The sequence below is a fragment of the Orcinus orca genome, chromosome 15, assembly GCF_937001465.1.
Source record: "Orcinus orca chromosome 15, mOrcOrc1.1, whole genome shotgun sequence".
NCBI classification, from domain to species: Eukaryota; Metazoa; Chordata; class Mammalia; order Artiodactyla; family Delphinidae; genus Orcinus; species Orcinus orca.
Window position 1 is genome coordinate 81,475,124 of NC_064573.1, and position 21,037 is coordinate 81,496,160.

Sequence of the window (21,037 nt, forward strand, 5' to 3'; positions counted from 1 at the left end):
TAATTTACTTGTTGGTTCTTTGCCCAGCGTCCGCAGGCACCATGTTTGTTGTATTCATCTCTGTATCCCCTGCTCCCACCACAGGCCTGGGGAAACCACTCAGTGTTCAAGAAGTGTTTCCTGAATAATCAATGCCTATTTCAGACCTCTAGGGTCAGACGCCTTCTCCCAAGAATACCCACAACCAGGAATAGAATAACCCGGGGTGGACGCTGGGAGCCCGACGTCAGCTGCCTTCCCAACGGCAGGCTCGGGACGTGGGTGCAGCGAGCGGGTGGATGAGAAGGAGGGGGTGTGTGTGGGTGAGTGTTCAACAGCAAAGACCGTGCAGAGGCCACTGGCTGGGGAGGAGGAGGAAGATGTGAATGGATGCCCCACCCGGGGGCTCAGGTTTTAGAGGGAGAGAGAAAGTGTGTGGGGAAGCAGAGGGTGAGGTGCAAAGCTGGGAGCGAAGGAGCCAGCACTGGGGGCTCCTAAACGGGGGGGCGGTCACTCGAGGCTGGACACGGCAGAGCCTCCCCTCCCAGAGCCCAGGGCCCTGCCTGCCTGCTGGGGCTGACGCTGGCCAAACACACCCAGGACTCCCGAGGTGGCCGCGGTGGGGCAGCCCACCGGATTCTGCCCCTAGGACTGCAGCCTGGGCCCCAGGGCCCTGAGGGTCCTGGTCTCCCTCCTGGAGCCACACACCCTCTGGGCAGAGGCTTGGCAAGTGGGTGATTCCCTGAGTCTTCGAGGTTAGGCCTGAGGACTCCAATTCTAGCTCCTTCTTCCTGGGTCAGGACCCAAATGTAAGGCCATAAAAGGGGTCCCAGGAGTCGGGAAGAGCTTTCTGAGGCACGTTAAGTGGGGGCCCTGCCTCTAGCCCTGGCAGCTGCCCACAGGGCAGAGATGAGACGAGCTCAGTCGTCTGCTCTGGGGACTGAAGACCCAGCCAGTGGGGAACCCGTCTTGGAGACCTCGGCTCCAGCTGCCACCCTGGGCACTTGCCCTGGTCCTTCCCCTCCTGCTCCCCTGACACGCTCTGAAAGCAGGAATTCCAGAAGGGGCAGTACAATCCTTAGAGAGGGGCTACCCCTGTCTACAGTAACCTCGGACCCGGCTGTAAACAGAGCTCGCACTAGAAGACGCAGGGGCCACCTGGCCTGACGTGTGACCAAGGCCCAGAGGCTGGTAGCTGTAGGTGAGGGGCAGACCCGGCCATCCCCTGACGCTCAGGCCCAACGTCTACTTCTTAGTGGCCCGCCCACATCCCAGCTCATCCTCGCTGGCCTGCGGCGGGCTCTCTGTCCCTGCTCTCAGGCAGTGGTTTGCCCCACCTTACCACGGTTGCCAGACTGGGTATGTGTTTGACCGAATTCTCCACCTCCTCTTCTGTCACCTCGACCAGCGTGCAGTTCTCATCCTCTGATGGCAGCGGCTCCGCCCCGTGCCTCGTGACCCAGGGGTGCAGCTTCAACGAATGACAGGAGGGGTGAGGGGCGGGCACAACTGGCTCCCAGGAACCCTGCCTATGAGCGGAGCCAGGGAGGGGACGCGGGAGGGGAGAGGCAGTGGCCTGAGGTCAGGCATGCAAGAGAGCAGGCAAGCCAGGCAGAGGCTGGGGGGACAGCGAGGTGGGAGGAAATGTGAAACAGACGAAGGACAGACAATGGGAGGAAGCTACGAGGCCAGAACGTGAGCCGGGCTGGATTCGCCACCTGGCCCCAGGTCTCGGCAGAAGTGCCTGGAATTCGCCATCTGCGTTGCACGGTTGTCTGAGGAGCACCCATCACTCCTCAGCAACTCTCCCTGATGCCTGGAAGGCTCAGCTCAGAGTAGGCAGCATCCTCCCCATTTCACAGAAAGGGAAACAGAGGCATGGGGTGGCACAGGGAGAAGGATACAATCAGGAGAGGACCCAGGCGGAGGTCTGCCCCCCAACCACCTGCCCCTGGGGTCCAAGCCCTTATCTGTAACCTTCTGGGCTGCCCCCTCTTCAACTGCTAGTTAGCTGAGGTGCCTCGGAGCTCCCGAAGCAAATCTCTAGGTTTCTTAAAGATCCATGTGTGTGCACGTGGCATTGGCAGGGCTGTAGGGGGTGGGTAGGGATCTCTTCTAACAGTGCTTTCTGCAACAGAGTGGAATTCAGCAGGCCGGGGTCAGAGGTGGGGGGTCAGATTGCTCACTAACTTCCTCCCACCCCAACTGTACTTTCTCAAAGGGACAGGCAGGGTCTAAGAAAAGACCCCAGGGGCTTCCCTGGTGGCGCAGTGGTTTAGAGTCCGCCTGCCGATGCAGGGGACACGGGTTCGTGCCCCTGTCTGGGAAGATCCCACATGCCGTGGAGCAACTAAGCCCATGAGCCATGGCCGCTGAGCATGCATGGCTGGAGTCTGTGCTCCGCAACGGGAGAGGCCCCAACAGTGAGAGGCCCGCGTACCGCAAAAAAAAAAAAAAAGACCCCAGGATTGCAGCAGCCACACACTGGAGCACACAGAAACCTGGTCTGGTCCGGTCTAGGGAGGGTGGATGCCATCAGCCCAAGCCAATTGGAGCAAGCGCTAGCTCCTCGGCTGGCAGCGGATCCCACTTCCACAATCACAGTGAACACGAGTCCCAAATCCTCCCCCACAAGCCCCCAGCACCCCAGAGGCCCCAGGACATGGGAGGGCAGTGGTGCCAAGAAGGACGCAGTGCTGTAAACAGAGGGGCGTGGGGCCTGACCGAGGCAGGGTTGAGCCAGACAATTCCAAGCAGAGGACACAGGCTGAGCCTCCAGCACAGGCCCCAAGGGGCAGCAGCGGCCCCCAGGTACCTTGATCTCAGGCACCACGATCCTCAACTCGGGGTTCTTGTCCAACATGCGGGTGATCAGGTCCTTCAAGTCCTCGGCTATGTCAGGCCTGGGGATGGGAGATACATCAGGGGTGGAGGACGTCATCAAGGGCTCAGAGAGAAAGGCAACTTGGGGTAGACGGACAATACTCACTGATCTGGAAATTCCAGGGCCTGACTCTTGATCTTACTGTGTAAACACATGATCCGCTCATCCATGAATGGGCACTGCAAAGAGAGGTCAGGGACAGGGTGGCCATCAATGGCTGGCACATCTGTCCTGCAAGGGCAGGCAGCATTCCACACAGGTTGCAGCAGAGAAAGAAACAGCCCAGTGGCCCAATCCAGGGACAAAGCAGATCCCATTCCCCAAAGATCTAAAAGGACCAGGACTGTCTTTCCAGAAGGGCTGGAGCCTTCCTAACCACACTGGCTTTCCTCTGTAGCTGTGCTTTAACTTACCAACTTATACAAAAGCAAACACTCTTTTCACCCACCTGCCAGTTGAACAATAATAATAATACAAAGAACAGTACAAAAGACAAAGCAGCAGCAGCTGTGATTTGTGAGGGCTTAGCCTGGACCAGGCCCTGTACTGAGGTTTCTCAGCACCAACATTTCATTTGGCTGTTACCTCTGCCCGGAATGTTCTTCCCACCAACATCTGCGTGGCTTGTTTTCTCCCATCCTTCAGGTGTCTGATCAAAGCTCACCCGCTCAGGGGGGCCTTCCGGAGCTCCTGTCTAAAACAGACACCCCCTCCACCTCCATGTGATTTCTCATCATAGCACCTCCCCCTGACATTATATTACATATGTATTTGGGGACTTCCCTGGCGGTCCAGTGGTTAGGATTCCACGCTTCCACTGCAGGGGACACAGGTTCAATCCCTGGTCGGGGAACTAAGATCCGCATATCACATGGTGCGGCCAAAAAAAAAAGAAAGAGAGGGTGGGAGGGAGGGATACGCAAGAAGAAAGAGATATCGGGATATATGTATATGTACAGCTGACTCACTTTGTTATAAAGCAGAAACTAACACACCATTGTAAAGCAATTATACTCCAATAAAGATGTTAAAAAAAAAAAGAATTTGTCCACTGTTTAACTCCTGCACTGGAACATCAGCTCCAAGAGGACAGAGAGTTTTGTCTGTCTTGCTCACTGCTGACACCCAGTGCCCAGGAACATCCCTGGCACGAAGTAGGGGCTCGATAAATACCTGCTGAATTAATGAATGCTTGAATTATTTCTGTTGATCCTCTCAGAAGCCATAAAAAATAGTAAATATGATTCTCATTTTACAGAAGAGAAAAAACCAGAAGCTCAGAGAGGTGCCGTGTCCTGGGAAGCGCAAAGCCTAGACCGGGCTGACTCTGAAGCCCGTTCATGCACCACCCCTGGGTGACAAGTTGATGCTTTCACTTGGTGGAGGGCCTGACCCAGGAGGAGCTCAGGAATTGTTCTGGAAAAAGAAACCTTTATGTGGGGTGCTCAGAAGGTTGGAAGAGGTCACAGAAAGTGACCTGGTCCACTCCTGTCCGAGGAAAATGATTTCATTAAGAGCAGTAACGAGATAAGAGTTTGGATTGCACAGGTGTATCAATTTGACAGAACTCATTAAATAGTACACTTAAGATCTGTATGTTCCATGATATGTAAACTTTACCCCCAAAGAAAAAAATGAAAACCACCAATAGTGAGCTCTAGCTGATGACTGCACTCTGAAGTGTATGTAAGGAGGTACAATTCTTAACAACTTGGCTATATGATCGAAAACGTTCTCATCAAATGTTGGGTGGGGGGAGGAGATTATAAACTCCTTTACTTCCTCATGGGACTAGTTTCTTAAGCTTTCCTCAATAGGAGTACAAGCTCATGAAACGGAATAATCCTCACATAATCAACCTGAACTTCAGAGTTTAAAATAGAAGCCCCTAAATGTCAGTTATATAAAAACAACAAAAGAACAACAACAGAAAGAAGACAAAACAGCACTCCCTACATCAATGATGCCAAACGGGTTTTAACTTCCATTCCAATTCTAGTCCTCCAACACCAGCTTCTAGGAACACTGTTGAGAAGAACATCAAGGCAGTACCAGGCTCAGGAAGAAAGAGTGCCGTTATTGATTAGTGATGCCTATCTGCAGTTTAGGAGAGGGTAGAGGTGGCACATTTGCTGTCCTTGCCCTAAATTCATCAACTACTGTATTTACAACCTCTACAGCCTCTGCCAATCCTTCTGTTTTAACAGTTCGTTTTGTCACACATATGACTATCATATACAGCTATGTATATCTGGAAAGGCATCTTTTTTCATATTCAGATCTAATGGTGAAAATAAAATGAAATAACTTTTTAAGTGAATAAGTTCTATCTCCCTGCAAGGAGAGATAACTATTCATCCAAGGGGGCAACCCACAACACCCAGGATACAGGACACCCCACCCTGTTACCTGGCCAAACACAAAGCAGTACAGCGTCACACCCATGGCCCAAACATCCAGCGCCTGCAAGACAAAGAGCTCCGTGTGAGAGGCCAAGGGGCAGTAAAGGGCGTCTAATGCTTTCACCTGTCCAGCACCCAATCCTTCAGCTTTTCTTTGGGGAACCACGTCTTCTTGACTGCTCAGTCCATGGGAGTTTGGGTGAGACTATTCCTGCTCCCCAAACCCCATGCCTCTGGGTGGGCACAGGACCCAGGCCTGGCCAATGAGAGCAACACTTCCCCCAGGCACCGTGATTGGTTCAAGGATGGGCACATGACCCACACTGGGCCAATCAGAGCCAACCCCAGGATTTTCACTGGAGCTCTTCATATAAAAAAAAGCTCTTTCTATTGAGGCTGGTAAACGGGTAGAAAGTAGTCTGGAGCTGCTGATGACCATCCACCCGGGGAGGAAACCAATTCAGGAAACCAGAGCTGAGGGGACTTCCCTGGTGGTCCAGTGGTTAAGACTCCACGCTTCCACTGCAGGGGGCACAGGTTCATCCCTGGCCGGGGAAGTAAGATCCCGTGTGCCACGTGGTGCAGACAAAATTTTTTTTTAAAAAAGGAAAACAGAGCTAAGAGATGGATTCCTCTTTGAATTCCTGTATCTAGCCAAGCCTGAAAACAAACGCACCCCGCTCCTCATTCACATGGTCCAATGGATTCACTGTTTAAGCCAGTGAGTTGGGTTTTTGTCACTTACAGCTGAAAGGACCATAACACAGGCAGAACTCCTCATTGCAGGCAGGGCCAAACCTACCTTCCCAGAGAAGATCTTCCGGGTCTCCGAGAGCGACTCAGGCGCCATGAAGGCGGGAGTGCCCACGGTGTTAGAGAGGAGGGCGTCGCTGCCCTTAAACTCGTTGCTCACGCCAAAGTCCGCAATCTTGACGTGCCCATCTTCTCCAACCAGCAGGTTGGAAGGTTTGATGTCCCGGTGGATGATCTTCTGGTAGTGTACTGGGGGCGGGATGGGAGAGAGGGGGGCAGGAAAACCACGTGAGGAGCTCCATGTGGCCCACACAGCTCAGAGACACAGGCAGGAACCTCTCTGTTCTCCCAGGGTCCCAGGCCCTTCCCAGCCTTCCCCTCTCAAACCTGCTGAACACCCACAGCTCTGAAAGATAAGGGGAGTGTCTCTAAGGAAGTTGTCCCATCCTCCAAACTGAGGAGTGAAACACTGACTGCCAACAGCAAATGGTAACTGCCTGCTACAGTCTAAGTCATGTGTGCGTGGAGAGTTTTTGTTGAGCTTGGCTCCCAGTTAGAAGCCTCAAGACTTGTGACAAACATCTTTTCATTTACTAATGCCACCACTCGACCTGAACACCAAACCAACAATGACTGGAGCAGGTCAATCTGAAGTGTGAAGCACAACAGGACTGAGGACTTGGCTAACTGTTCCTGCCTGGATGTCAGCTCATGGGAGAGGACAGTCCTATGGCTTGGAAGACCCAACTGCACTTCTAGGGTGATGATGATGGTGATGATGAAATGATGACATTGGTAATAGGAGCAGCAGCTGACTTTGCTGAATGCCCAGTCTGAGGCCTTGCCCTGTGTTAAGTGCTTCCCATTCACCCCGTTTCAATCTCACAACAATCCTATGTAATAGGCAAAGGGTATGAGTCAACATGTTTAACAACCAGAGGCAGAAAGGACACCCTGCCAGTCAGAACTACTGATGTCCTGGCGGATTGCCGACCTGGCGAGAGATATTTTATTCCCATTTTACAGATGAGGAACTAAGGTTCCAGGAGATTAAAATGATCCCAGGGTTGTTGGGAATAAGGGAAGATGCAAGGCACTTAACAGTGCCTGGGACACATAGAAAGTGCTGGATAAACAGTCACTAACACTATTGCTCTTAATTTTTCTGTGTGGCAGGAAGAAGGGTTTCTGTTCGCAGGAGGCATGGCCCCAGCAGGTCTCTCTGCAGCTCAGACAGTTCTTCTTCCCGCACACCTCCCTGTGCTCCGGGAGGGAAATAAGAAACCCTCCACCTTCCATCCACTACCCGGAAATGCTAAGCACCCCCTGGGTGAGAGTCCTCCCACAGGCCCCACTTACAGTACTCGATGCCTTTGATCAGATCCTGGAAATAGAAACGGGCCTGGTCTTCAGAGAGCGGTTTGAGGGTGGGCACTTCCATCACAGGCCTGAAAAGTCGATACATGCATGAAAAGCAAACCAGACACGCTGGCCTTTGCCCTCTCTCACCACCTCACTCAGCTTTGCAGCTCAAGAAGCTTCAAGCATCACACCTGCTGGGAATGGGGACACTCACCCTTGGTTGACCAGTTCAAACACTGTAGGATAGAGAAGGGGGTGAATGGTTACACTGGGAATTTGGAAATCCATCTTCCTCCCCCTCCTCCCCAACTCCCAACCACCGCTAGAAACACCAAGAAGCACTGAAACTAACATTGGGGCTGGGGCGAGGAACAGTCCACTGAACCAAAACCATGGAAGGTTCTGCTTTTCTAAGTTCCCATGAGGAGGCTAGGGGTCAGAGATTTCTGGTATCCCTGGGACCCCAGCCTGGCTGTACTTCTAGTCCTCAAACAGCTGAGGACCCTCTACCAGAGAAAACAAAGCAGGAAGACCCGAGACAGGTGGGGGCGGCTCCTGGACTCCTTTCATCTTCCTCTCATACCTGCGGGGTGGGGGCGACTCCCAGGGATCTAACTGATGCTAAACTATGTCCTCTCACTCACGCCCAGGTCCTGAGCCACCTTATGCCACAGAACAGGTCTAAGGGGACACAACCCAAACATCAATTTACTTAGGCACAAAGAAGTAGCCCTAGAGGACTTCTGAACCCTAGCAAAGTTTCAATTCAAGAAACAGCAAGAACAGGTTTCGATGACCCCTCTCACATTTTCCAAGCTGCCAGGCTACATCAAGAATTGTGGATAGGACTTCCCTGGTGGCGCAGTGGTTAAGAATCCACCTGCCAATGCAGGGGACACGGGTTCGATCCCTGGTCCGGGAAGATCTCATATGCCACGGAGCAACTAAGCCTGTGTGCCACAACTACTGAGCCTGCGTGCTGCAACTACTGATGTCCACACGCCTAGAGCCCGTGCTCTGCAACAAGAGAAGCCACCACAATGAGAAGCCCGCGCACCACAACAAAGACCCAACGCAGCCAAAAATAAATAAATAAATAAATAAAAAGGAGAACATTGTTCCAACTCTTCAGCACTCTGTGGTCAGCTGGCCCTCAAACCCTTTCCTGTGATTCTCAATCCAAACCAAGACTTGGAGCGAGAGGTGGGGGATGGAGATCTCCCCACCACCTCAAAGGCCAACTCATCCTATTCCTCCTAAATGGGCCCTTCTTGACTCACAGTCATGTGCGACATACAAATGCCTCACTCCCTGCCAGCTTCCTCCCAGCCCTGTGTATGTGGGGACCGCCCCCAAACCATCAAGTATTACATAAATCATATTCAGGGAATGCACAGTTTTTTTTGTTGTTGGGGGGGGTGGGTTATTTTTTGCATTTCTAAAAGTTGAGGTGAAATTTTCAGAATGTTAAACTATTTTAAAATGCATGATTCAGTGGCATTTAGTATTCCACTGCCTCCAGTGAAAGCATCGCCTCTATCTACTTCCAGAACATTTTCAGCCCCTAAAAAGAAACTCTGTGCCTCCCCCTAGCCCCCTGGCAACCACTAATCCGCTTTCTGCTTCCATAGATTTGCCTATTCTGTACATTTCATATACGTGGACTCATACAGTATGCAACCTTTGGTAACTGGCTTTTTCACTTAGCATGTTTTCAAGGTTCATCCATGTGGTATCATGTATCAGTACTTTGTTCCTTTTTATGGCTGTATAATATTCCATGGTGTGGATAGGCCACATTTTGTTTATCCATCCATCAACTGATGGATATTTAGGTTATTTCCACATTTTGGCTATTATGAATAATGCTGCTATGAACTTTCATGTTAAGTATTTGTGTGGCTATCTGTTTTCAATTCTTTGGGGCACATACTTAGGAGTGGCATTGCTGGGTCATGTGGTGTAGTTATTTTAATTTTGTTCTGCTTGTACAAATATAACTGGGAATATGAAGCTGTACCTTAGGAAATGAAAAAAACAGCACAGTGGATTTCAAAATCCAGTGGAGAATGACTTTGGAATTGTCTGTTTTCTGGAAGCACCTACCCACATTGGAGCTTCTTATGGAAGAAGGGTTGTTTCAAAGGTTGTCCAAGGGCTGAGGTGGCCAAGGGGAAAGAGCCAGCTCCTCAGACAAAAAGAGGGCTTAAAGATTCTGACCTGAAAAGGAACTTAACTCCCCCAGGGCCCCACCCTGTGTTCACGTTCATCAACCAGTGTTGGCCAAACTGTAGTTAGGGGAAATCTGCTGTGGCTTCAGGCTGTGGTTAGAAGCAAAAGTAATGGCGCTGAAGGTAAGGCTTCCATTAACAGGAGCGCTGGTCCCCTCAGCTCTCTCTTTCCCACCTTGGTTATGCAAACTTAACTTTCAAGAGCTGCTTCATGAATTTCTGTGCTTCCTCCCAAGCACTATAACTCGGTTGGCATGAGGGAAGCTGGCCTGTTGAAACAGGTCTATTTTCAGTCACTTACAGTTTAACCGCTCCTGGAGCCGAGCAGTGGTGCAAAGTTTTTAACCCCAAGAAATACCAGTCGTATTCTCTACCCTTTGAGGGTCAGGCCTGCAGTTGCAGAACCCTTGCTGATACCTGCAACCAGGCTTCACAGACTGCCCTGTCTGTCCTCACCACACACAGCTGTGGCTGGAAACTAAAAAATAACAGTGTCGGGATTTTTTTCAAAACCGCTGGAATCACATACCAAAATCGCATGGCTCCTTCCCACACTGCCACCTCAAGAAGTGAAAAACTCTGTCCATGAAGGTGCCTGGTCGAAATGGCTTAGGAAACTCTTCTTTGAGGCTTGGGTCACGTTCTTTACACGCTCATTCAACTCCTCGGCTCAAAACCCTCAAGGGGCTCCCTTCTCGCTCAGAGTAAAAGGAAAAGTTTTACAATGGTGTGAAATGTTGTCTGCCATCTGGTCTCCACTGTCCTGCACAAATGTCACCTCAGTGAGGCATCTCGAGGAGCCCCTCTGTTTCCCAATTCCCCAACCTGGAACTCCTGACTCCCGTGACCCTGCTCAGGTTAGCTTCTTCCCATGATATTGTCACCTTGGAAGCCGATGCCTAATACTTAGGTCTGAGTGTGTCTGTCCATCCTCACCAGAGCAATGAAGTGCCCTGAGGGAGCGGGGGTGGGGGGGGTGGGGGCTTGAGTTTCATTCCTTGAAGAGCCTAGAACAGGGCCTGACAAACTGTAATGTTTGTTGAAAGAACGACCCATCTCCTCAGAAACAGCCCAAAGCCATTCAGTGTCAGGTCTGGGGCCCCAAGCGAGCAAATTATGCTGGGGATGCCATTCTGGGCCAAAAATTATCTTTTACATTTTATGATTTCTTTTATATTTCCCCAAACTTCACTTGTTTGCCTACCATTTTTATAATCTGGCCATATCTATATACCATGTAAACTATTGTTTATTTCACACATTTCCTTAAATTGACTTAGTATTAAAACTTTTAGCCTTATCCCGGATAATAATATCCAGGAAATCATGAGTTTAGTGTGCTGGTTATAGTTTTTCCTATGCAATGATAAATTAAACCTAAAACATGTTTTAAATGTTGGTCCAAATACCACCTAAAATCATCTCATATATTTAAAGTGGTGTTGGTACCACATTTTGAGAAATTATGATTCTGTGATGTCCATATTTTTATTATATGAATGTTTCACAATTTTTTAAAGTTATCATATCTGATGTTGTTCATGTGTACCTTCTAAAATGTTTTTAAAGTTCTAAAATTGGAATATGGCCTGCACACTAGATGCTCTTAAGGAACTGGCATTAACTTTTCCAGGTGCAATAACGGTAGGATTATTGTGATCATGTAGGAGATGCAGGCCAAAATGTTTAGGGGCTGAAGTGTCAAGATGTCTGCTACTTTTACTCTTGGGTGGTTCAGCAAAAAAAACACAGAGAGGGCTTCCCTGGTGGCGCAGTGGTTGAGAGTCTGCTTGCCGATGCAGGGGACATGGGTTTGAGCCCTGGTCTGGGAAGATCCCACATGCTGCAGAGCAACTAGGCCCGTGAGCCACAACTACTGAGCCTGCGCGTCTGGAGCCTGTGCTCCACAACAAGAGAGGCCGCGACAGTGAGAGGCCCGCGCACCGCGATGAAGAGCGGCCCCCACTCGCCGCAACTAGAGAAAGCCCTCGCACAGAAACGAAGACCCAACACAGCAAAAATAAATAAATAAATAAATAAAATTTAAAAATATATACAGAGAAATGGATGGGTGGGTGGCTAGACTGATAAAGCAAATATGACAAAAATTACTAACTGTTGAGTCTGGGCGGTAGGCATACAGGTACTCATTGTACTCTTCTTTCAACTTTAACATTTTTCATAATAAAAACCTGGGTTGGGGGGGTGATGAAAAATAAAATGTCCTAAGCAACGACATCATCCTTGGAATTGAACCATGGCAACTACAGTAGGGGAAATTGAGCTCTGAGCTCTAGTTCCAGACCAGACCCATTATTTATGATTAACCACTGCCTGTGCAGCAAAGGATCACCCTGTGCTCATCCCGGAGACAGGCTGGGCTTGGCCCTGCCCATACCACTCATCTCCTTAACACCCCTCCCGGCTGTCATGTGTACCCGCGCGAAATGCATACGCTAATACGCTAGTCTGAACGCCTACCCAAGCCAGACAACAGCGGGACACGTGACCTGTTGATCACGCCTTCCTGGGCCTGAGAGTCTGCTGTCCAGCTTTGAATTAGTCCTGCACTTCCTTCCCTCATCAGTGCTTATGCTGGGAACTGACTGAGAATTGCCCCATGTCCTCATCATTTTTTAAAAACGAGGTCTCTGAGGACATACCTGAGTGCTTCCATTTCAGTGTTCAGGGCCCAGACCCTTCAATGGACCCTCAAGGCTCCAAATGCCCCATCACGGCCTCCCAGGCCCTCCATCTTCATCCCCACCCCCTCTCCCTGGTTGTCTCTGCTGCAGTCCCATTTTTCTCAAACACACTAAGCTCTCACCAGCCTTGGGGCCTTTGTACCTGCTGTTTCCTCTGCCTGGAATGCTCTTCCTCAGATGCAACAGGGCTGTGTCCTTGATATTCAGGTGCTAAATGGTCACCTCTTCTCTGCCGTGGCCCCTCCATGTCTCTCTCTCATCACCCTGTTTAATCTTCTTCAGAGTATCTATCTGAAGTTGATTATCTGCTTTAATTACAGTCTTCCCTCAGGATCCATGGGCAATTGGTTCCAGGAACCCCCGTGGATACCAAAATCCACGGACGCTCAAGTTCCTTATAAGAAATGGTGTAGTATTTGCATATAACCTATGCACACCCTCCCCTATAAGTTAAACCATCTCTAGATTACTTATAATATCTAATACAATATAAATGCTATGTAAATAGTTGCCAGCGCATTTTTACTTTTTGCAAATTCAAGTTTTACTTTCTGGAACATTCCGAAATTTTTTCTTTTTAATATTTTCGATCCACACTTGGTTGAATCTGCAGATGCAGAACCTGTGGACACAGAGGGCCGACTGTAGCTGTTGACTATCTGTCTTCCCTGACTAGAATACCAGCTTCATAAGAGCAAGGGCCTCATCTTTCGTACTCATCACTGCATCCTTCGTGCCTAGAATGGTGTCCAACACACAGCAGGTACTCAATAAATATCTGCAAATGGATGAATAGGACACCCAGATAAAGTCCCAGCAAGAACTCCATTCCACCTCCTGCTTTGAACCAGGGGTGCAGCCTTCTGTGTGGGGCCCAGTTGGAGCAGGAAAGGGTGGGAGATGCCAGGGGCAGGGGTTGCCTGGAGAGCACCCCTGGGCTTTGGCAGGAGCAGCTGCCTGAGCAAGGGTGGCAGAAAGTAAGGGCTCTCTTACCCATGTACAGATGGTCCTCATTGGGGTCATCCAGGACCTGTTGGCATAGCCACATGGAACAGGCCGGAGATGAAGAGCAGGAGAGAGGAAGAGGGAGAAAAGGTATGAGCAGGGAGGAAGCATCATCCACATGACTGCATTTGCCAATGGGAGGGCTGCGCTTTCCACCGTTTTTCCTAGTTAAGATGAAGGGCACAGGAAAAAACCCAGTGTGTGATCCAAATGGCCATCTGGAAAATAAGCGCATTCTAGCCCAATTCTCAAGGGTCCTAAATACCCAGAAAGGAGGTTACGAAAAGGAGGGGGCAGATTCCTCCCCTGGAAAATGTCTCAGCTTGAATAAGAATCGCACCTGTCTCCTAGGAGACGACGGACTGGTCATCAGGGTGAAAATTCAAATCCTGTCCCCATTCCCCCTGCCCTGGCAGGAAATGATGTCTCCCTGCCTGGAACTGCCACAGCACTTTCTTTCTCTCTTTTACGGCCTTCCTGCTTTCATTTTATCACTACTTCTATCTTCCTCTCTCCAAAGGGCAGGCACCATGTTGTATCCACCTTGGTTGCCCCCTTGGTGCCCTCTAACAGGACTAGGCACCTAGTAGGTGCTCAGGAAATGTCTGGTGAATGAATGAACAGGAAAGCTGGCAGAGTCTTGTTGGGTGGGGAGCCCACACACCACAGGGCACCAGGGAGAGGGGAGATCCTGCCAGGACCCAGACACATGCGCTAACCAAGTGCCCTTGGGCTTCCTCTAAGATGGCCGACTCAAGCATCAGTGAGTTGAAATTGTGAAACTCGGTGTGACAGGTGGAGAGAGCCTGCAGCCACCATCTCTATTCTTTTGGGAAGAAACAAAGACAGACTCCTTGGCTAGACTGGTCCTCCCACCTCTTCCCATACCACACTCACCTTCCCTAGTCATCTAAGAGTCACAGGACAAGAGCCCTGAGAAAGGGATGCATCCTAGGCAGAGGCCTGGGACAGCCAACCTGGAACCCTAAGCCCTGCCCTTCGAGGAAAAGTCAGACCCAGGCACTTGCCTACCTAGAGTTCTGTTATTTTTCTTTGAAAAAATCACTTACGTTAATGTGTAGGATTATTGTTGTTTTTAAATGAATTAAAAATTTGTTTAGCTTCTCAGTTTTAAATTCTAATGTGTTAAATATTAATAAACATAATCCCCATAAGCAAAAGTTTTCTGCATTCTTCAATTATTTTTAAGAGCATAAAAGGGTCTTGAGGCCACAAAGTGTGAGATCTAGAGCAGGGGTTGGCAAATTACAGCGTACAGGCCAAATCTGGCCCTCCCCCGTTTCTGAAAGTGAAGTTTTATCGAAACACAGCCAGGCCCATTTGTTTACATACAAATGGCTGCTTTTGTGCTACAACTACACATACGTATAGTAGAAGGAGAACCAGCTCCAAAAAGAGAGAAACAGGTGAAGGGCAAGCCTCAGTATCCCTCTGAGCCTCAATTCCTTCGTCTATAAAATGGAAGTAATAGTCCGAGCGAGGGGTGAGGATTACACAAAATAACAGGGTGAAGGAGCCTGGAGAAATAACTACCACTCAGCCCTGCAACAGGCTGTTTGATGTGATGTGGCTCTCCCTGGAAACCAGTGGTGTGGCATTTTGATAATAACGGAGACAGGGCTGAACCATCACCATGCCTCCCTCTCTCCTCCGTGTCTCCCCACCTCACCTCCACCAGCTTCACCACGTTGGGGTGGTCCAGCTTCTTGAGGATGGCAATCTCCTGGTACACCTGCTCAATGGGGCCCCTGGGCTGGATGCAGCCCCTGGGGGCTGGCCGGGTCCCTCGGGGAGGCGGGCGACCTGCAGGAGACATGAACCATCCCAGAGTCAGGGCAAAGAGACTTTCCTCTGCAGAGGGGGACTGTAGGCAGGACAAATGAAGTGGGGGGCTCTCAGAAGGGCTGGAATGGCTGATGCCACACAGGGGTCTTTATTTACTTATTTATTTTGGCTGTGTTGGGTCTTCGATACTGCACGCGGGCTTTCTCTAGTTGCAGCGAGCGGGAGCTACTCTTCTTTGAGGTTCACAGGCTTCTCACTGCAGTGGCTTCTCTTGTTGCAGAAGCATGGGCTCTAGGCACACAGGCTTCAGCAGTTGCAGCACGTGGGCTCAGTAGTTGTGGCACGCAGGCCCTAGAGCACGTGGGCTTCAGCAGATGTGGCGCACTGGCTCAGTAGTTGTGGCTCACGGGCTCTAGAGCGCAGGCTCAGTAGTTGTGGGATCCTCCCAGAGATCGAACCCGTGTCCCCTGCACTGGCAGGCAGATTCTTAATCACTGCACCACCAGGGAAGTCCCCCACCAGGGGCTTTAAACAGCCTTCTCTTCATCTGACTCCTCTGCTGCTGGAAACACTGGAGACCCAGTCCCCTTGCCCAGCCTTCTGTTAATTCTCTCCTTCCTGTCCCATTCCCCAGGCCACAGTGAGAATCAAGAGTTCACTGAGGTACAAGGAAAAGAAGTCTGAGGTCTAGTTCAGCAATCTCAATATTCCCCTCTCTGGAGCTCAGTTTTCCCACTCCATAAGATGGACAAAAACATTATCCTTCACCTCCATAACTCATGGAAGTAGCAGAGATATAAAATAAAGTCCGGGATAGGAAAAGAAGTAAGAGCTGATGAGAGAAAAAACAAAGGACTTGCTTGGCCCTGCAGTGACTGATAGTCAAAAGGTCACAGTGATGGGAAGGTCCACAGTCAAAACACTTGCACTGCATATTATATGTAAGTAAGGATCTAAGTGTGACTAACAGAACAGAATGTGGATGTGTCAGCCTTGGAAAAGTAAAAGCAGAGGTGCAGGTGTCAGAGTGGGATGTGAACAGAGGCAAGGCAAGTTCAAAGGAAAGATACTTGCTGCACCTGCTGTAACAAGGAAGAAAGTGACAAGGGTAGTAACAACAAAGGAGCTGAACATCGTGGCATCACCTCATTGCCTGGTTAGGGAAAGGGAGGAAAGGAGTGGTTTAAGTCATCCTCAGAGGAAGTCAGAAGTAAATGTCAAAAATTAATAAATCAAGAAATAATGGCACAAGGATATTAACTGGCTCAGTTCAGATAAGCAGGATAAACCAGGGTCCTGGTGATAGGACAGGGTTTTGGGATTTATGTTTCTTCTTATCCACTCTCTCTTTTCAGCTCAAGCCAACATTTTGCTCAGCACTGCTGGCAGGGAGCTTATGCTGGAGCAGCATATGCTCACCTACACCTGATCACATGCAGTAACTACCAGCTCCTAAAAGAGCTAAAAGTGGGGGCTGCCTCTAGGGAGAGGGAGGAGTACAGCAAGAAACTGTTGATCTCCATTACACACCCTTCTGTTCTTTTGCATTTTTGTAGATATAATTGAAATACCTTATGGTATTTCAATTTTTTTAATTCATCATTTTAAAATATATAATTTAATGGTTTTTAGTACATTCACAAGGTTGTGAAACCATCACCACTAGGTCTTTTTTTTTTTTTTTAATTTTTGGCTGCATTGGGTCTTGCTGCACCAGGCTTTCTCTCTAGTTGCGGCGAGCAGGGGCTACCCTTCGTTGCAGTGCACGGGCTTCTCACTGCAGTGGCTTCTTTTGTGGAGCATGGGCTCTAGGCGCATGGGCTTCAGTAGTTGCAGCACGCAGGCTCAGTAGTTGTGGCACGCGGGCTCTAGGGTGCACGGGCTTCAGTAGTTGTGGCGAGCGGGCTCCATACTTGTGGCTCGTGGGCTCTAGAGCACAGGCTCAGTAGTTGTGGCACGGGCTTTGTTGCTCTGTGGCATGTGGGATCTTCCAGGAGCAGGGATCGAACCCGTGTCTCCTGCATTGGCAGGCGGATTCTTAACCACTGTGGCACCAGGGAAGTCCCTCACCACTAAGTCTTGAACATTTTCAACTCCCCCACAAAAAAACCCATACCTATTAGCAGTCAGTCCCCACTCCCTTTTAACCCTAGCCCCTGGAAATCACTAATCTGCTGTCTTTGCGGATTTACCTATTCCGGACATTTCGTGTAAGTGGAATCATACAATATGTGGCCTTTTTTGTCTGGCTTCTTTCATTTATCGTCATGTTTTCAAGGTCATCTGCGTTGCAGCATGTATCAGAATTTAATTTCTTTTTATGGCTGAATAATATTCCACTGACTAGACAGACCACCTTTTGTTTATTCATTCATCCATTGACAGACATTTAGGGTTGTTTCTACATTTTGGCTATTATGAATAGTACTACTATGAGCCTTCACGTACGAGCTTGTGTGAACATGTGTTTTCAATTCTCTTGGGTATATATGCCTAGGAGTAGAATTGCTGGGTCATATGGTCACAGCATGTTTAACTTTTTGAGGAACAGTCCAACTGTTTTCCTCTGAGGGATTCTTTTTACTTGATACCAATATTACTTCAATAAATATTTTTAAAAGAAAATGAATTTTAAAACGTCAGCAGGAGGCCCAACGCTGTCTTAGGGGAATCCGCCCAGGACACCTCTGCAGGGGACATCATTCAGTGGGTCTTCTCTGTATTGCCCCAGCCCCTGCACCTAAGAACAAAGGCTCTGGCCCAACAAACTCACGTGGAAAGCCCGCCTGTCGGATCAGTTTCTTTTTGGACAGCACCTTCATTGCCTGTGGGAGCAAAGACCCCACATCCTGGTTAAAATGGGTAGGAGGGTGGAGGGAGAGTTCCTTCCACTCCTAGGCCTGCCCAAACTGTCAGTGCCCCAGCAGCCGCAGGACAATGTAGTGAGCACCTTGTCACTGGAATGGGTCAACTCCACAGGTTGTGTGGAAGCTGGAGTCCTGGGGTCCCTCCAGGCCGGAGGGTACTTCCAAGGTTCCAGGTCAGCTCTTCCAGCTGGGAGGCCACAAACCTTGGGATTCGCTACCACTGAATCAAGACACAAGTGAGCTGGAGTGATGGGCAAGGGACATTTTACACATGGGAAAACTGAGTTTCAGCATTTATGTCACTTGTCCAAGGACACATAATTGGCACATGGGAGAGCAAGGATTTGAACCCACATTGGACTGATTTCAAAGTCTCAGCCACATGGCAGTTTGTCTCACTACCACCCAGTTCTTAGGGCTATGGAGGGTAGAAAGGGTAGCCCAGAGTAAGGATATGAGACGTTTGCTGAATTAATTCACTCAATCTTCCTGAGCCAATCACTTCACCTCCCCATTTCCCCACTTCCTTCCTAATGCACAGAATAAACATGACCTAAGCATCAAATGAGTCAACAGCTAAGAAAACCTTCCAGGAAGGCAAGTGCTAGAAAGGAGCCTTTTTCTTTGGACAAGGATGGGGGCAGGGAGGGGGATGTGGATACTCACATAGTAGGTATTGTCATTTTCATTGTAGGCCAGCTTGACCACGCCATAGGAGCCCTGGATAAAGGGAGATGCCTGTGACATACTATCCAGAAGTTATGATCTGCAAAATGAGGACCCTAATACAGAGCTTGCAAACTGGCAGCCCACTGGCAAAATCCACCCTGTATGTTGTTGGAGCTGCAGTTTTTAGAAAGTTTGAATTGGCGGCCAACATTCTAAAACACGTCAGATATAAAAATCCAGATTCTGATACGGATATGGAGCCATAATCATTTCCATATGTCAACAGTTTGCCACAGTCCTCACCACTCCCTACTGTCTTATACCTAGCATATTTTCCTCATTTATATTATTCACTTGCTCTCTACTGGCATTTGAGTTTTTGACCCTTGCAACAATACTGCCCATTGGCTGATAAAAAAGCAAAAACAGATGGGAGAGTACCTTAAGGAGAAAAAAAGCCAACACCAATGTTGGTGATATGGAATTTCCCTGGAAGCTTTGTGAGCTTTTGTAGAAACACAGTACGTTGTAAAAACAAAACAAAACAAAACAAAACAGATGGACCATAAATGACAAAACCCTCCCCCTCCCAGCCTCATCTCCAAGGACTCCTCTCCCACTCCCAAATCTAGTGGGGTTCCCTCCACAGTATCTGAGACATCCTTGGCAGGTATGGAAAACCAGCCTGGCTCCTGGGATATTTACCTTTCCAATTTCGTCCTTCAGTGTGTACTGATTCAGCTGTACACAATCCTGGAAAATAAGTAGAAACACATAGAATATGAATTGTAAGTTTGCAGCTAGATACATTTTTCACAAACTTAACAAACACCTTAACCAGGACCCAAATCAAGAAAGGGAACATTCCCAGCTCCCCAGAAGCATCTCCCATATACTGGCCCCTGTCCAGGGTGACCACTATCCTGCCTTCTACCAGCACAGTTGTTGTTGGTTTTTTTTTTTTGGCTGTGTCACGCAGCATGTAGGAGCTTAGTTTCCAGACCAGGGATTGAACCCACGCCCCCTGCAGTGGAAGCTTGCAGTCTTAACCACTGGATCACCAGGGAAGTCCCTACCAGCACAGCTTTTGTACATTGTAAGAGCGTAATTATATAGTATGTACTCTTTTAATACCCATTTTAAAGGTTCTTCCCAGTTTTAAAAAGTTCATTTATTTTTTTTTTAAAAGTTAATTTAAAATTAAACAATAATCCATGACTGTGTTATCCTGTAAAAAAATGTAAAGTGATACAAGAGGAGAAAATCTGAGTGTCCTTAGCGCAAACAAAAGTTTCTTAACAGTTTCTCAAAAGTTCTTTTTTGTATTAAAAAAGTGCAAAATATAAAAGGAAACAAATGATAAATTGGATTTCAATCAAAATTAAAACTTTTGCTCTTTGAAACACTACTGAGAAAAAAAAGGTAAGACACGGACTGAGAGAAACTATTTGTAACACTTACAGTGGACAAAAGACTGGTATCCAGAACATACAAAGAACTCTGGGCTTCGCTGGTGGCGTGGTGGTTAAGAATCCGCCTGCCAGTGCAGGGGACATGGGTTCGAACCCTGGTCGGGGAAGATCCCACATGCCGCAGAGCAACTAAGCCCATGTGCCACAACTACTGAGCCTGCACTCTAGAGCCCACAAGACACAACTACTGAGCCTGCGCACCTAGAGCCCGTGCTTCACAACAAGAGAAGCCACCGCAATGAGAAGCCTGCGCACCGCAACAAAGAGTAGCCCCCCTTCGCCGCAACTAGAGAAAAGCCCAAGCGTAGCAATGAAGACCCAACGCAACCAAAAAAAAGAAAAAAACTTTAAAAAATAAATAAATAAAAAAGAACTCCTACAACTCATTAATAAAAAGACAACCCAATTAAAAATGGGCTAAAGATTTGATAAGCTATTTCTCCAAAGAAGGTACACAAATGATCAATAAGCACATGAAAAGATGCTCAACATCATTACTCATCAGGGAAATGCAAATTAAAGCCACACCCACTAAATTGGCTAAAATCAAAAAGACAGACCAAACCAAGTATTGTCAGAATGTAGGGCAAATGATGGGAATGTAAAATGGTGCAGCCTCTTTGGAAAACAGTTTGGCAGTGTCTTAACAAGCACTTCCCATATGACCCAGCCATTCTACACCTAGGTGTTCACTCAAAAGAAATGAAAACTTGTGTCCATGCAAAGACTTGTATACAAATGTTCACAACAGCTTTATTAGTAATAGTCAACAACTGGAAACAATCCAAATGTCCATCAATAGGTAAATGGATAAACAAACTATGGTATATAGCTGTACAGTGGAATACTATTTAGCAATAAAAAGGAATGAACCACTAATATGTGCAAAAATATGGATAAAT

At 48.5% G+C, this 21,037-nt stretch overlaps 1 protein-coding gene across 7 annotated transcripts in view; it reads right to left on the reverse strand.

Annotated features, from left to right (window-relative positions):
• The window catches only part of CAMKK2 (calcium/calmodulin dependent protein kinase kinase 2), a 56,934-nt gene that overhangs the window by 16,216 nt on the left and 19,681 nt on the right, over positions 1 to 21,037 (reverse strand). For 3 of the 7 annotated variants that reach the window (XM_033440950.2, XM_004276715.4, XM_004276718.4), the window contains exons 3-14: positions 19,369 to 19,416; positions 18,661 to 18,714; positions 17,901 to 17,952; positions 15,012 to 15,145; positions 13,310 to 13,346; positions 7,595 to 7,616; positions 7,378 to 7,466; positions 6,068 to 6,267; positions 5,273 to 5,326; positions 2,969 to 3,042; positions 2,795 to 2,882; positions 1,322 to 1,450 (exon numbers count right to left, since the gene is read on the reverse strand). In XM_033440950.2, coding sequence (XP_033296841.1) covers positions 1,322 to 1,450; positions 2,795 to 2,882; positions 2,969 to 3,042; positions 5,273 to 5,326; positions 6,068 to 6,267; positions 7,378 to 7,466; positions 7,595 to 7,616; positions 13,310 to 13,346; positions 15,012 to 15,145; positions 17,901 to 17,952; positions 18,661 to 18,714; positions 19,369 to 19,416 — 981 coding nt within the window. The other 4 variants (XM_049698453.1, XM_049698452.1, XM_033440953.2 and 1 more) reach the window with 3 other exon arrangements.